Below are 16,238 nucleotides of genomic sequence, written 5' to 3'. Positions count from 1 at the left end.
TTAGTTCAGTGTTGGATGTGTGTGTGTGGTAGTCATTGTTGTGTGGTTGTTGCAGGTCCACTCCTGTCTGCTCAGTGTGCGCTCAGGAAAGGACGGTTGGTTCCAGCTCTACAGTCCAGGGGGTGTGGCTTGTGATGATGATGGGGAGCTCTTTGCCAGCATGGTGAGTGATTGGTGGTATTACCCTAATAATCCTGACCCTCATACCTACCTTCTGTTCTGATTGGCTGGACTTGACCTTTGACTCTCTCCTCCAGGTTCACATTCTTATGGGCTCCTGTTACAAAACTAAGAAGTTTCTCCTGTCCCTGGCTGAAAACAAGCTGGGGCCCTGCATGCTCCTGGCTCTGCGTGGGAACCAGACCATGGTTGAGGTGTGTGTGTGTGTGCCCTATGTACAGAGCTGACTTGTTTTTATTACTGTGTGTTTTTAGAGGTGTGAGTGCACAGGAAGCAGAGGTGATGTGTGTGTGTGTGTGTGTTTGTTTCAGATCCTGTGCCTGATGCTGGAGTACAACATCATTGAGAACAAGGACACCCAGCTGCAGATCATCTCCACCCTGGAGAGCACTCCGGTGGGCCTTCACATGTACGAGCAGCTGTGTGACAGGCAGAGGGAGCTCAAAGAGCTGGTGAGTTAATACCGCACTGTGCACAAACAAAGGCTCGAACACGACACGCTCAACCTCACACTGCATTCCCAATTCTACTGTAATGTCTTCTCAAAATACACAAGGTCTGGGCTGTCAGCGGACAACTGTAGTATCTGCTCAGTTAAAACTGTTACTACTCTACACTGTCCACTCTGCTAGAGTTATCTATTCATTATCCCGTGTTACCTAGTGTTTCTGTATTGTTACTTCATGCAAATATGAACCCTTTATCTCATTTAAGAGACCTCCTATTTCATCATTGGCACATTGCTCATAGACACCACCTGCTGTCTGAATAGGGAACTGCTGTAATCAGTCGCCATTTTTTTTTATTTCCTTTCTCCCTCAGCAAAGAAAAGGAGGCCCCACCCGACTCACTCTGCCCTCCAAGTCTACAGTGAGATTGGCTTTTATTACACTACTGCCATTTCCTCAAGCATTATTTGTTTTTCTTTCACCCGAACGTGATATTTTTTTATACAAAATGTTCAAATTTAACTGTTACATTTTGCGAGAAAGATGACCTGACTCTCCATGTCTCAATTCAATTTGAAAAACATGATGTCGCTCCCTGCCTCTGTATCTGACCATGTCTCTGTGTATCTCTGAGTAGGATGCAGACCTTGCCAGGCTGCTGAGCTCTGGCTCCTTTGGGAACCTGGAGAACCTGAGTCTTGCCTTCACCAACGTCACCAGTGCCTGTGCGGAACAGCTCATCAAATTGCCCTCTCTCAAACAGCTCAACCTTTGGTCCACCCAGGTCAGAACACACACACACACACACACACACACACACACACACACACCACATTTTTTGTTTTTATTTGAACTTTATGAGTAATACTCTGTATGACTTTGAAAGACAAATCCTCTCTTCCTGTTTCTGTCTTTCCTTCAGTTTGGAGATACAGGATTGCGGTTGCTGTCTGAACACTTGGCGTGTCTGCAGGTGTTGAATCTGTGTGAGACACCCGTGACCGACGCCGGCCTGCTGTCCCTCAGCTGTAAGAACTCATCTAAATCATTTGACTATATGCTACTCGCATATGGTATACAGTGGGGCAAAAAAGTATTTAGTCAGCCACCAATTGTGCAAGTTCTCCCACTTAAAAAGATGAGAGGCCTGTAATTTTCATCATAGGTACACTTCAACTATGACAGACAAAATGAGAAAAAAAATACAGAAAATCACATTGTAGGATTTTTTAATGAATTTATTAGCAAATTATGGTGGAAAATAAGTATTTGGTCAACAACAAAAGTTTATCTCAATACTTTGTTATATACCCTTTGTTGGCAATGACAGAGGTCAAACGTTTTCTGTAAGTGTTCACAAGGTTTTCACACACTGTTGCTGGTATTTTGGCCCATTCCTCCATGCAGATCTCCTCTAGAGCAGTGATGTTTTGGGGCTGTTGCTGGGCAACACGGACTTTCAACTCCCTCCAAAGATTTTCTATGGGGTTGAGATCTGGAGACTGGCTAGGCCACTCCAGGACCTTGAAATGGTTCTTACGAAGCCACTCCTTCGTTGCCCGGGCGGTGTGTTTGGGATCATTGTCATGCTGAAAGCCCCAAATCGAGGGAGATTATCAGTGGTCTTGTGATTTTCTGGATTTTTTTCTTCTCATTTTGTCTGTCATAGTTGAAGTGTACCTATGATGAACATTACAGGCCTCATCTTTTTAAGTGGGAGAACTTGCACAATTGGTGGCTGACTAAATACTTTTTTGCCCCACTATACTTCACACCTGCCCTACAACCTCATACATTCAGTATAGAACAGGCCTTCCACACAGCCTCCTAGATCTATACATATGTTAAGGTGACATGTTTATGCGTGTCTCTTCCAGCCATGAAGAGCCTGTGCAGTTTGAACATGAACAGCACAAAGCTCACAGCAGACACATACGAGGACTTAAAGGTAAGATGAACCGTGAGACCCTCTCTGTTGATAAGAACACCGAATTATAGTTTGGTATCTTTTCTCCTCTCTCTTCCTGTCAGGCCAAACTCCCCAATCTGACGGAGGTGGATGTCCGCTACACCGAGGCCTGGTGAACACATCCTGTGTGACATCACTAGAACACCAACTCCCACACCATCCAAACATGAGGATTACCTGATATCAACAGAACACATAGTCTCTCTTACATCAACAACAAGAGGATCCTCTCCCATCTGCAGACGAGGACCTTTTTTTTTTTTTTATCTGGAGATGACATCAGAACGCCTGGACCTCTCTAGTAACATCATGTCAAGCGAGAATTACTATCTTTCTAGTGACATCGTCAAAATACAAGGAGCTCCTTTTTAGCGACATCATCAAAAAAGCAAGGACCCACTTTCTTGTGACACAAGGGACCTTATCTTTCTCTCTCATGCGTGGTTTCTCACTCTGTTCCTGTCCACATCATCCTATTTGCCCTCAATAGACTCCTCATAGATTTATTCAGTGTTGTGTCAAATGTACACAGAACACCAAGTAAACAAGTGGATATTTCTCCCCTCCCTCTCTCCCACTCTCTCTGAGGACCTTTATGTTTAAATGCACTCTTCCCTCCATTTACTGGGAGCTCTTCTATCCTTGTCTGATCAAGGTTAGATAACCAGGTCACATTCCAGTACACTTTTGATATTGCCTCTAGTTCAATCCAAATGTAGCTCTAAAGATGTGTCCAATTGTCATTTCGGTCTTGTTTTTTTTTGTTTGGGTTCTTTCAGGTTCAGATTCTGGCCTTTCCAGTCCTTTATTGGGGATGAGGTGCTACCTCAAACAAAATAAAAATTGCAAGACTGTGCCTAATTCCTCATATGACACTCAATCAATTTTTATCAACTTGAATGAACATATTTTTCCAGACATCTCTGCATTCATATATTGTGTGTGACATTTAAGCAGACATTTCAGGAGCTCTGCTCTGTGGTTGCAACACTATTAAAAGGAAGAAATGTTTCCTTTTAATTTGTGTTTTCAATGTACATAACTCCCATATTTAATAGAATGATTGTGTAGTAGGTGGTCTGGGACTGCCTTGTATTTATGATTTCTCAACTTCATATCCCTCTTTCTGCCTCCCATTATTTTCTCATATGTTAAGACACTTTCCAGGCATACCGCAGTTGACTTTCATCACACAATCAATCAAGATGTTGCCTAACATTCTTATCCATGCGGAGGCCTAAACTGAAGCCCTATGTGCACCTTGCATCAACCTCTCAATGTTGACTTTTTTTTTTTTCTAAAGATAAATATGGGATACATTTTGATATTAGCTGTAGATATACAGGCCATGGTCATCCTTAGGAGTATTTTGTGATAAATGTCAGGAGTGAACAGACTCTGTAGAGGCAACAGCATGGTGTATAGATGACCCTGTTTAAAAAAGCAGCACATAACCTGCCCAGAGTCTCTAGAATAAGACCTTTGTGGTTGGTCGGTCAGTACCAGAGTGGAAAGCCAAACAAGTTCATTTCTGTTTCAATCCATTTTTTTTTGTTGCCATACTGCACTTCAAACACAAATATATTGTATCATACATCAGTACTATCTGATACAGTGGCATAGAATCACGTGGACTCCAACGTGCTAATCATTTGTTCACAGAGCCACATTTATCTCTACTCTGACTAGGTATCCCTCTTTCCCTTTGCCCATCAAGCATGGAGAGAGGGCACTGTTTTGGAGTATGCTCACCCATTTATGTAGTACATGTAGCTGGGGTAAAATGTTTCATTCCTCCATCTTCATTTGGAATCATGAGAACACTGTTTGCATGGGCAATACCACCAGTTCTGAATAGATTTCCTATATTATTACCAAGGAATGTGATATTACAGCATTCAGGTATGTGGTAACTTGGCCCACACAAACTGCAGAAGAGTTGTCCCTCTGTCTCTTCTGCTTTAGGTGGTTTTGATGAATCTGTTCCTTCTCTGTGCCCTTTCAGGGCGTCTCGTACACAATCGGAGCGTTATTCTGTATGCCCGACTCTGGTTCCTTCCACTTTTGTTTTCTCCAGAATGCTCAAGAATTCTTTCCATTCAGTTTTGGCAGAACTTTCAGGACACAGTTGGACACCGTCCAATAAGATTTCAATGCTATGTTTATTTTGAGTGCCACGACGGTTCGGTGCACTAAATGTTGTTGTATATGGCCACCAGGCTTAGGACCTCATGCTGTCACATCCTGTATAATGTAAATACAAGTGTATATCATTTTCTGTCCCTCTCTATGTTCCCCTCCGCTCTGTGTTTCTCTTAGTCTCCCTGTTAGGGAGGCTGTTGCCTTCATCTTCAGGATGTGTGCGTGTGGTCATTACTTTAATTTTCACACAAAGTGCACTGTAATCTAACTTCCATTATGTTTTCATGGTAATTGTTATGGCTGATTTTGTATTTGTTTCAACGGTTTGTTTGATTTGATCACTTTAATCAAGTGTTTGTCATCTGTTTTGTATATACAGTACCAGTCAAAAATGTGGACACTTACTTTCTTTTTACTATTTTCTACATTTTAGAATAATAGGGAAGACATCAAACCTATGAAATAACACACATGGAATCATATAGTAACCAAAAAAGTGTAAAAACAAATCTAAATATATTTGAGATTCTTTAAAGTAGCCCCTTTGCCTTGATGACAGCATTGGACACTCTTGGCATTCTCTTAACCAGCTTCATGAGGAATGCTTTTCCAACCGTCTTGAAGTAGTCCCCACATATTCTGAGCACTTGTTGGCTGCTTATCCTTCACGCTGCGGTCCCAACTCATCGCAAACCATCTCAATTGGGTTGAGGTCGGGTGATTGTGGAGGTCATCTGATGTAGCACTCATCACACCTTTGTCAAATAGTCCTTACACAGCCTGGAGGTGTGTTGGATCATTGTCCTGTTGAAAAAGAAATAATAGTCCCACTAAGGGTGAACCAGATGGGATGGCGTATAGCTGCAGAATGCTGTGGTAGCCATGCTGGTTAAGTGTGCCTTGAATTCTAAATAAATCACTGACCGTGTCACCAGCAAAGCACCATCACACCACCACCTCCATGCTTCACGGTGGCAACCACACATGCGGAGATCATCCGTTCACCTACTCTGCGTCTCACGAAGACACGGCGGTTGGAATCAAAATTCTCAAATGTGGACTCGTCAGACCAAAGGACAGATTTCCACCAGTCTAATATCCATTGTCGTGTTTCATGGCCCAAGCAAGTCTCTTATTATTAGTGTCCTTCAGTAGTGGTTTCTTTGCAGCAATTCAACCATGAAGGCCTGGTTTGCGCAATCTCCTCTGAACAGATGTGTCTGTTACTTGAACTCTGTGAAGCATTTATTTGGGCTGCAATTTCTGAGGCTGGTAACTAATGAACTTATCCTCTGCAGCAGAGGTAATTCTGGGTCTTCCTTTCCCGTGGCGGTCCTCATGAGAGCCAGTTTCATCATAGTGCTTGATGTTTATTGCGACTGCACTTGAAACTTTTGAAGTTCTTGAAATTTTCTGGATTGACTGACCATGTTTCTCTTTGCTTATTTGAGCCGTTGTTGCCATGATATGGACTTAGTCCTATTGGTAAAATACCATCTTCTGTATACCACCTCTACCATATCACAACACAACTGATTGACTCAAATGCATTAAGGAAAGAAATTCCACAAATGTACTTTTCATAAGGCACACCTGTTAATTGAAATGCATTCCAGGTGACTACCTCATGGGGCAGCAGGTAGCCTAGTAGTTAGAACATTGGGCCAGTAACCGAAAGGTTGCTAGATCGAGTCCCTGAGCTGACAAGGTAAAAATCTGTCGTTCTGCCCCTGAACAAGGAAGTTACTAGGCCGACATTGTAAATAAGAATTTGTTCTTAACTGACTTGCCTAGTTAAATAAAGGTCAAATAAAATGAAGCTGGTTGAGAGAATGCCAAGTGTGTGCAAAGCTGTCATCAAGGGTTGCTACTTTGAAGAATCTAAAACATATTTTGATTTAGTTTCACTTTTTTTTTTTTTACTACATGATACCAAATCTGTTATTTCATAGTTTGGATGTCTACAATGTACAATGTAGAAAATTGTATAGAAAAACCATTGAATGAGTAGGTGTCCAGACTTTTGACTGGTATATCAGCTGATGTTTTTTTTATTTTAACTTTATTTTTTACGATTTTGAATATGAAAAGGGTCAGATCACTAGCTCTGCAGTCGCCCTACCCCCTTTGTCCATGGGTTACCACGATGTTCTGATCGAAGCGCAATGATGAGCAGTACATGTCGTAGACCAGCGACTGAATCACCTTTGTGTGATTACAGACCTTTTGTATTGCTGGAATACATTAGCTTGTGCACAAAATACTGTGTATAAAGATATGAACATAGTATGTATGCCAGTGAGTTTACTGGTTACTGTACTGTTTGTACACTGGTGAGATACTGTGTGATAAGTAGAGAGAATCAATATGTGGAATTATTTTTTTGTAACCGTTGACAGAATCTGCTCTTGGACCATTTCTATTGATGTGGTAATAGTGGGTGGGGTGGAGGGGGGGCAGTGGGAACTTTTTTTTTTTTTTTTTTTTTGTAGCCCTGATGCTCCTCTAGTTTTTAACATTTCAAATGTATAGTTAAAGAGGGAGACCTAGAGGTGGGAATGTGGAGGGTTTTATTACTGTAGAGGAAATTGTGATTGTTATTAAAAAATATATTAATTTGTTATATTGCTATCCTGTGGAGCTCACTGTGCTTTGCTTGGGTTTATGTCTCCTCTTCTCCCTAATTCCCTCTCTCTTCTCATTCCTCTCTATCCAGAGGTGATATTACCTGTTCTAATTTTTCGGGAATTTGTAAAGATTTTTCATTAGAATTGTGACTGCGGCTTGAGTCTTAATGTGGTTGACAGCGGGGTGCCTGCTGCTGTGCCCCCCACCCCCCCCCCCACCCCCCCGCTGGCTCAGTCATGGACATAAACTAGGTTTCCCATGATTCCTGTAATTTTTGCAGATCAAACGCTGCCCTCATTTTCTCTTGTCTGTGTTATCTGCTTCTACAGCTGGGTTACTGCTGCTGCTCTGTGGCTGTTGTAATACAAATACAAGACCTTCTACAGGAAAATAAGAACTATGATGTGAAATAATTTCAATCAAAATAAACTGTCTGAATATGTTTCAAATGTGAGTGCTGCATAGTTATTTATAGGATCACTGTAAATTTCACTGGGATGTCAAACATCCCAGAGTTAAACCTCATAAAATGAAGTCAAGCTAGTCAGCAGAGGTCATGTTTTGACAAAATGATGCAGAGGAACCCTAAACAAAAATATAAACAAAGGATTATCAAAGCAACATAATTAAAATGTTGGAAAAAACAGTGCTCTATGCAACAATTCAACCTGCACATAGCCCTTTTGTCTGATATATCAGTAGTAAAGAAATGCATTTGTTGAAAGGAAAACATAAGAAAATAAACAATTTACGCGTAACACTAATTCCTGCCCCTGCAGGTACTTTTCAGCTGTACTCTTCAAAAACCTCAGAAATTGTACTTATTTCAATGCTGCATAGTGCACCTTTCACTGTTCATCTGATTTACCTATTCATTCAAAAAAACAGAGGTATGTCACACATTATCTCTCTTTTGGCATTGGCTTTGAAAGACTGAAGCTTGGGAGGCAACCCCACAGGCTCAGGATTAGCTGACCTCAGGAATATAATTTACTGTTGATTCCTTTTCCTGTATCCTAGGACAGAGCAGAGGACCAGACGAGAGAATTAATGTATGCCCATTATGACATTTTATTGTAACATGAAAGGAGCATAACTCGGCCTACTTCTGTTTGCAGGTGTCTTGGATCTTCTCAGTTTTTCATTGGTGCTGAACTCTCATGAGGTCATTGCGGAGCTGTGGGGGGTCGGAGCTCTGCTGGCTGCGTGGGTGTCGTACAGGAAAAGCTTGTTGCTTAGCTCCGCCTGCCTCCTCCGCAGTTGGCTAGTTGATGAGTATAGCTCCTCTGCTTCTGAATGGCACAGGCTCACCATCCAGACACACAAACACCACCAGTAACTCACATCAAAGGCTGATTCCAGTCAACATGCAGTGTGTGTCCACCTGCTGCACATTGATGTAGACTAGTTAGCTCTATGCTGTCATTGAAACCATTTTTCAGAGGAACTGAACGGTGCCCTAAGAGACAGAGAACAGTGTTAATGTGTAAACGAGGAGCCTATGGGTTCATGCACTGAATATTAGTGTGTGGATCCTACCTGAGTGGATGCCCTTCACAGGGAAGGTAGCCTGAGCCAGGAAGTTTGGGTCTGAGAACATGTCCTCATTCACCACGAAGCGCAGGAAGGTGAGCTCTGGCTCATGCACTAGGAAAGTCACTGGCTCTGGAGGGGCCTTCCACACTGGGTTCAGCCCATTGTCACCTGAACAAGTCCAGTTACCAACATAAATAAATACACAATCATCTTTGAAACAACACACAGAAGCTGAGTTTCTTTAATAAACTGGAAAGTAATTCCATCCACTCAAACCCCTGCTCCCACTCCTTACGAGAGAGAACGGTCTTAAACTTGTTGTCCTCTGTGTGTCCACACAGCTCCGTCTCTACAAAAGGGCTGGCGATGCTACGGCCTGGCTTCGGCAGGTGTCTGGCAGCTAGCACCTACAGGCGGCAGCACAACAGATTCAGTGCTCAACAGTAACCAGTTTGTTTACCATGTGAAAGATTATCAGGGATATGTCATTGTAAATAAATAATTCTGGACAATAAGGAGAGCCTTACTCTGACAGTAAGGGTGAATTTGACTTTCCTCTTCTCCAGCTGTGGATCATAGCTGTCAGAGCACAACATTTCTGTCTGTTGCCTGTATGTGGACTGAAGAGGGCACTGTTGAGTTGAGTATTTATCTGGGGACACAAACAAATGATTACCACGGGTACACCGAGAAAGCACTTTTTTCATCTCTGTGAACACAATTCAGGAGGCACTCACTCTATAGTTTAGGTCTACTTTACACAGAATACTAGTTATTTCATTCCTCCGTCTTTAACACATGCTTGTCAAACCCACCTGCAATCTGAAAGTTGAGCGCCACCATGTGGCAGCCGCAGGCCCACAGAGGGTAAGGGTCGTAGTTGGATGAGTCCACATGTTGGCCCTTGGGGTAGATGCGGCTCAAGGCCTTGCGGTTATACCTCAGGAAGTCTGATATTTGTTTATTTATTTGGATCCTGTTTCGCAGCTGCTACTCTTCCTGGGGTCCACCACATGTGATTGTTGTGGAGAGTTAGACTTATTCTGGTAATAATCATAAGAGTGTGAGTTAAGAATAGATTGTATTTCATTTGAAAACATAAATGTGAAATCTTTCAATGTGTATTGCAGTGCATGTCATACAGTGGCGGCTCCTTAGAGGAGGTAGGGGAGGACCATCCTACTCAGTGAATTTCAGATAAATAAAAAGTTAAACAAAAAATGTGATCCTTTTTTAGAAAAAACTATACTAAACATATTCCTGTCACCAAATAACTGATTGAAACACTGTCTTGCAAAGAAGGTCTAGAGTAGCATGGTGTAGCCGCAGCTATTTTCCGTCCTCGTCTGGGTACACCCCCTTCCATAGACTTACACAGTAATTATGACAACTTCCGAAGGACGTCCTCCAACCTATCAGAGCACTTTTCGTATGAACCAACATATTGCCCATCCAATCAAATTAATCTAGTACTGAAAGCATAAACTACAGCTAGCTAGCACTGCAGTGCATAACGTGTGGTGGGAAGTTGACTCAGAGAGAAAGACAACAGTTGAACAGTTTTTAACAAATTAATTTCTTTAAAAATGAAGGAGAAGGAGCAGAGAGAGAGAGAAAGCTAGCTACATATATTTTTTAGATTCACTTATTTAGCTAATGCAGCTAATTTAGCCTTCTCAACAACCTGACTCAAACAGAGAGGAATGCTATTTATGTTAGCTAGCTGGCTATCCAACACTGCAACTCTTCCAAGTCAAGGTAAGCTTTCGGGTTTCATTTATTTATTGCCACGGGGCCCGCCGGTGTAACTGCTGAACTGTTTGCTGTATACCGTACAGTGTGATTGTACACATGGATTGGATTTTGGATTTAGTAACAAGTTAGTTCTAGTTTGTTGACTATAACATTAATATGGTGGCAACAATGTAGGCTGTGTAGCTGTTAGCGGTTATGGTATGAAGGTTTGTCTTGGTCAGGGTGGTAGGGCTGAGGATCATACCAAAGTGGTCCTTCTCCTTGCTGCGAGGCTGGCAGTACACCACCAGGTCAGACATCTTAATGGTGACCTCTTCACTCTTCTCCACCTCCTCCTGCTGCTTGATCTGTAGGACAAAAAACGCACAGCAGCTTCCTGTCAGCATGACATCACTGAAGACGCTGGGCTGAGCACCTTTAGAATGGAAGATATAATTATTTCATAGCCTCTTAACTATAGATAGGTTATATGGAATATTATAATACTGGCCTCTAACTGCTTGTTGTGCTGCTTGGTGATCTCTCTCTGGGTGATGTCCCAGGCCACCTGGTACCACTCAAACAAGTCTTCCAGTGACTCAGCCGCAAAGTCAAACTGTATTTTACTGTCATAATCACTCAAGTGTCATGACATGGGACTCCCCATTCTTTCCCGATCTCACTGAGAAGAGAAATGGATGGAGGAAACATAGGAAAGAGCGAGTTGAATATTTACTCTGTGCAATGTACTGTAATAGAATACAGAGTGTTGTGTTTGGGTACAGGATTAAGCTGTGTTTATGTGATGTACAGTAAATTGTATATTTAGCCAATGTATGGTGTGGAGATTTAAAACGATCCCTTTGGACTTGTGCAGTTGTGTGTCCTGTTGATATGTGGTATGGGCAGTCAGTGTGATGAGCATGTGCTGTGTGGAAGGACTGGATGCTTTGGTATGTAGTGTGTTTGTCATGTGAAGATAGCATGTTTTATGAATAGATTATGGACTCTATTCAATCCGTAGCGCTGAAGACCTGCTTTATAGCATGATTGACAATTAGAAGCAATGTTCCAGCGGTCACACAGACTGCATTCACGGCGCAAACGGAAATTACCTTTACATTTAGATCACGCAATCTGTAGTGTGTTTGGACAGTATGTAAAATGGATGTAATAGAAATACTGTACTCACAAACGTTACACTTGGAAATGTCAACAACTCATTTTCACCTATCCCCCAAAGGATTGTCCTCCATGACCCATAAGACAAATATGTACACTGTAGAGTTCTAAATGTATACTGGTTATGTTAACACACAGGCAGAAATGGATGCAATCTTGAAACACAAGATACAGATAACTGCCAAAATAAAGGAAACACCAACTTAAAGTGTCTTAATAGGGCGTTGGGCGTCCACAGGTCAGAAAAGATTCAATAGATCTTGGCATTGATTTACAAGTGTCTGAAACTCTATAGTAGAAATGCGACCCCATTCTTCCATGAGAAATTCCATCATTAACGTGACTTGCGAAGCAAGAGTCCCCACTTTAAATCTTCAACATACTTCTGACTATTGTTATTATTTAACACTAGGGATTCACCGATATGCATCGGTCCCGGTTCAAATGTTTAAGATATGAATGCATCAGTCCGTGGGAGCCCAAACCGATCCAAATTAAGCATGCATCGGTCAGTAAACAGATTCAAACGTTACGAATCGACGATTCACAAATGTTTTTTACTCATTGTTTTACTCCCAAAATACCTCTTATCTGTTGTGACTGAATTGATGTGCCCTCTCCTTCAGTTCAGTGCCATTAAATAGTTGGCATACACATTATTTTACAGCATTTCAACATGGACAAGGATATTTAAAATATAATCAAAGCCTACTGGATGACAACTTGTTTTTAACCAAGACAGAATAATTTATAACGGACATTTTCCTACATAACATAGGTGCAGAAGATCCCCTTATTGTATCGGACACTTTTAAATGTATCTTTAGAGGCAATGCAATTCAATACTCATCTTTCAAACAAAAACTATTTAGGTCAAAAGAGTTAAGAAAGGAAACAGATGAACTAACAGTACAGATACAGTTGAAGTCAGAAGTTGACATACGCCTTAGCCAAATACATTTAAACTCAGTTTTTCACAATTCCTGACATTTAATCCTAGTAAAAATTAAATGTCTTAGGTAAGTTAGGATAACCACTTTATTTTAAGAATGTGAGATGTCAGAATAATAGTAGAGAGAATTATTTATTTCAGCTTTTATTTCTTTCATCACATTCCCAGTGGGTCAGAGGTTTACATACACTCAATTAGTATTTGGTAGCATTGCCTTTAAATTGTTTAACTTGGGTCAAATGTTTCGGGTAGCCTTCCACAAGCTTCCCACAAATAAGTTGGGTGAATTTTGGCCCATTCCTCCTGACAGACAGAGCTGGTGTAAGTGAGTCAGGTTTGTAGGCCTCCTTCCTCGAACACGCTTTTTCAGTCTTGCCCACACATTTCTATTCGATTGAGGTCAGGGCTTTGTGATGTCCACTCCAATACCTTGACTTTGTTGTCCTTAAGCCATTTTGCCACAACTTTGGAAGTATACTTGGGGTCATTGTCCATTTGGAAAACCCATTTGCGACCAAGCTTTAACTTCCTGACTGTTGTCTTGAGATGCTGCTTCCATATATCCACATAATTTTCCTTCTCATGATGCCATATATTTTGTGAAGTGCACCAGTCCCTCCTGCAGAAAAGCACCCCCACAAGATGATGCTGCCACCCCATGCTTCATGGTGGGGTGGTGTTCGAGGACAATTCTCTAAAAAGTATGATCTTTGTCCCCATGTGCAGTTGCAAACCGTAGTCTGGCTTTCTTAATGTGGTTTAGGAGCAGTGGCTTCCTCCTTGCTGAGCGGCCTTTCAGGTTATGTCAATATAGGACTTGTTTTACTGTGGATATAGATACTTTTTTAGCTGTTTCCTCCAGCATCTTCATAAGGTCCTTTGCTGTTGTTCTGGGATTGATTTGCACTTTTCGCACCAAAGTACGTTCATCTCTAGGAGGCAGAACACATCTCCTTCCTGAGCGGTATGACGGCTGCGTGGTCCCATGGTGTTTATACTTGCGTACTATTGTTTGTACAGATGAACGTGGTACCTTCAGGCGTTTGGAAATTGCTCCCAAGGATGAACCAAACTTCTGACCCACTGGAATTGTGATACAGTGAATTATAAGATACATAATCTCTCTGTAAACAACTGTTGGAAAAATGACTTGTGTCATGCACAAAGTAGATGTCCTAACCGACTTGCCAAAACTATAGTTTGTTAACAAGACATTTGTGGAGTGGTTGAAAAACGAGTTTTAATGACTACAACCTAAGTGTATGTAAACTTCTGACTTCAACTGTAGATAGTAATAAAAAAACTGGACCATAAAGGCACAGAATAAGTTACTGGAAAAACAAAAAGAACTGGAGGAACTTATTCAAGAAAGATAAAAAATAAAGCAAACTGGATGGAATATGGAAAAAAATTCACCAAATAATGTTTTTATTTCCAACATAGAAATGCTACCAAAAAGAACTTACAGAACTTACGTGTTACAAATGATGGCGTCATCCATGATTCACCAAACGATATTTTGAAAGAGGAAGGAAAGTACTTAAAGCATATGTTTTCATTATAGTCGCCATCTCTACTAACTGAAGTTAATTGTAAGAATGTTTTATTTATTAATAGTGTAAAATTAACAGCTGTACCGAAAGATTCATGTAAAGGCCAAATTACAGAGTAGGAACTTCTTGATGCAATTAAAGCCTTTAAGTCGGGGAAAACTCCAGGCCTGGATGGCATACCACTAGAGATATATCAAACCTTTTTTTATGTACTCAGAGGTCTGTTTTTAGCATGCTTTAACCACTCCTATAAAAATGGTAGACTATCAGATACCCAGCATGAAGGTCTGATTTCACTATACTGAAACAGGGCCCAGGTGGTAAACATAAAGATCCAGTCCACCTAAAAAACTGAAGACCCCTTACAGTTCAGTGTGTTGTGATGCCAAAATTCTAGCAAAATGCATATTATTCATTATAATCAAACAGGTTTTACATGAACGATTACATTGTAGATAATATAAGACAAGTACTGGAAACAACAGAACACTATGAAAAATCTGGGAAACCAAACCTGGTATTCATAGCTGATTTTGAAAAGGTCTTTGATAAAGTACAACAAAAATGTGTATATAAATACCTGGACTACTTTAATTTGGGAGAATCTCTTATACAATGGGTTAAAGTTATGTATAGTAACCCCAGGTGTAAAATAATAAATAATGGCTACTTCTCAGAAAGTATTACATTGTCAAGAGGAGTAAAACAGGGTTGTCTGCTAGTGTCATATATATGTACTAGGTGTCTTTGTACGCTGACGACTCATATTTTCTTTTAAATCCGCAATTTGGATCCCCGGACAGTCTCATAGAGGAGCTAGATAATTTCTCTAACCTCTCTAGATTACAATCAAACTATGAAAGGTGTACCAAATTATGTATTGGATCGCTAAAAAAAAAGTTTCACATTAATGTGTAGTTTACCAATAAAAATGGTCTGACTGTTAAGTGGACATACATGGTATTCATATCCCCAAATAAATAAATTAAAGTTAGCAAAAATAGATAAGATCTTGCTACCAAGGAAAGGTATAATGTATAATTGTGGAAAAATTATTTCAGTCATACAAAAGTTATACTTAAATCCAAACTGGTTTTCCAGGAGAATGCTAAGAAAGACTCACTCAGCGTTCAAATTTCAACCTTTACTTTCAGTTATTTGAAAATGAAATAATCTCCAAAAGATCTCTATTTTGTTTTTAAAGCCATAGAAAGCTGATTGCAATTGTAGTTTAATCCACCAGAAAATACATAACAAATATAACAATACATATTATGGTTAAACTCGAATATACTAATTGATTGAAAAAAAACATTAAAAAATAAATATATATTTTGTTTTGTGATATCATAAATAGGACTGGTGGAGTTACAGTATGTCACACATGCAGCTAACAAAAACATATGGAAATGTCTGCTCTATGCAAAATTACCACCAACGGATTGATGCATTACAGCAAAAATAGAGGAGGCAAGTGGAAGAGGGAGAAGATAAAGAAAAAGCATAAATTGTCCCCACCACTAATCTGATAGTGGGGTGGTAGGTGCTCAGTCTTCCCTATGACTCAGCTCAGGTACACACACGCATCAATTCGTTCCCCTAATCAAACCAAATCTCATGGAATCTTTTCAAACTGAAATGTATCGTTCCTATAATGTTTCGGAGCCCATGTATCTATCTAGATGCGTATCAAATTGTTCATGAAAGGAGAGATGCACATCCCTATTCAGGCACACTACTCCTTACACAGTTTAAGGTGGTTTGAGTTGCTTGTATTCAACTTTTATACTTTTAAAACTATTAAGCTTTTTGTCCTTTTTGATGTCCATCTTCATTCACTTTCATGGGACTTATTTCAGCAACATAAAGGTCCCATTGTGACATCATGACTTCCAACATTTCATTCACTGTAA

The 16,238-nt window shown here is 40.6% G+C and overlaps 1 protein-coding gene across 2 annotated transcripts in view; it reads left to right on the top strand.

Moving 5' to 3' along the window:
• Nucleotides 1-7,817, top strand: part of LOC110494415 (C-Maf-inducing protein) — a 37,429-nt gene extending 29,612 nt beyond the window's left edge. For both annotated transcript variants that reach the window (XM_036953831.2, XM_090205693.1), the window contains exons 14-21: nucleotides 56-163; nucleotides 258-374; nucleotides 492-632; nucleotides 1,003-1,050; nucleotides 1,267-1,413; nucleotides 1,552-1,657; nucleotides 2,507-2,577; nucleotides 2,661-7,817. In XM_036953831.2, the coding sequence (XP_036809726.1) occupies nucleotides 56-163; nucleotides 258-374; nucleotides 492-632; nucleotides 1,003-1,050; nucleotides 1,267-1,413; nucleotides 1,552-1,657; nucleotides 2,507-2,577; nucleotides 2,661-2,714 (792 nt within the window). In that variant the 3' untranslated portion in view covers nucleotides 2,715-7,817. The remainder of the gene's footprint in view (nucleotides 1-55; nucleotides 164-257; nucleotides 375-491; nucleotides 633-1,002; nucleotides 1,051-1,266; nucleotides 1,414-1,551; nucleotides 1,658-2,506; nucleotides 2,578-2,660) is intronic.
• The last annotated feature ends 8,421 nt before the right edge of the window (nucleotides 7,818-16,238 follow it).

The sequence above is a fragment of the Oncorhynchus mykiss genome, chromosome 2 (genome assembly GCF_057628025.1).
Source record: "Oncorhynchus mykiss isolate SJ-2025 chromosome 2, ASM5762802v1, whole genome shotgun sequence".
Taxonomy (NCBI): Eukaryota; Metazoa; Chordata; class Actinopteri; order Salmoniformes; family Salmonidae; genus Oncorhynchus; species Oncorhynchus mykiss.
The sequence above is the reverse complement of the archived record's forward strand: the minus strand, read 5'-3'. Positions and strand labels throughout refer to the sequence as shown.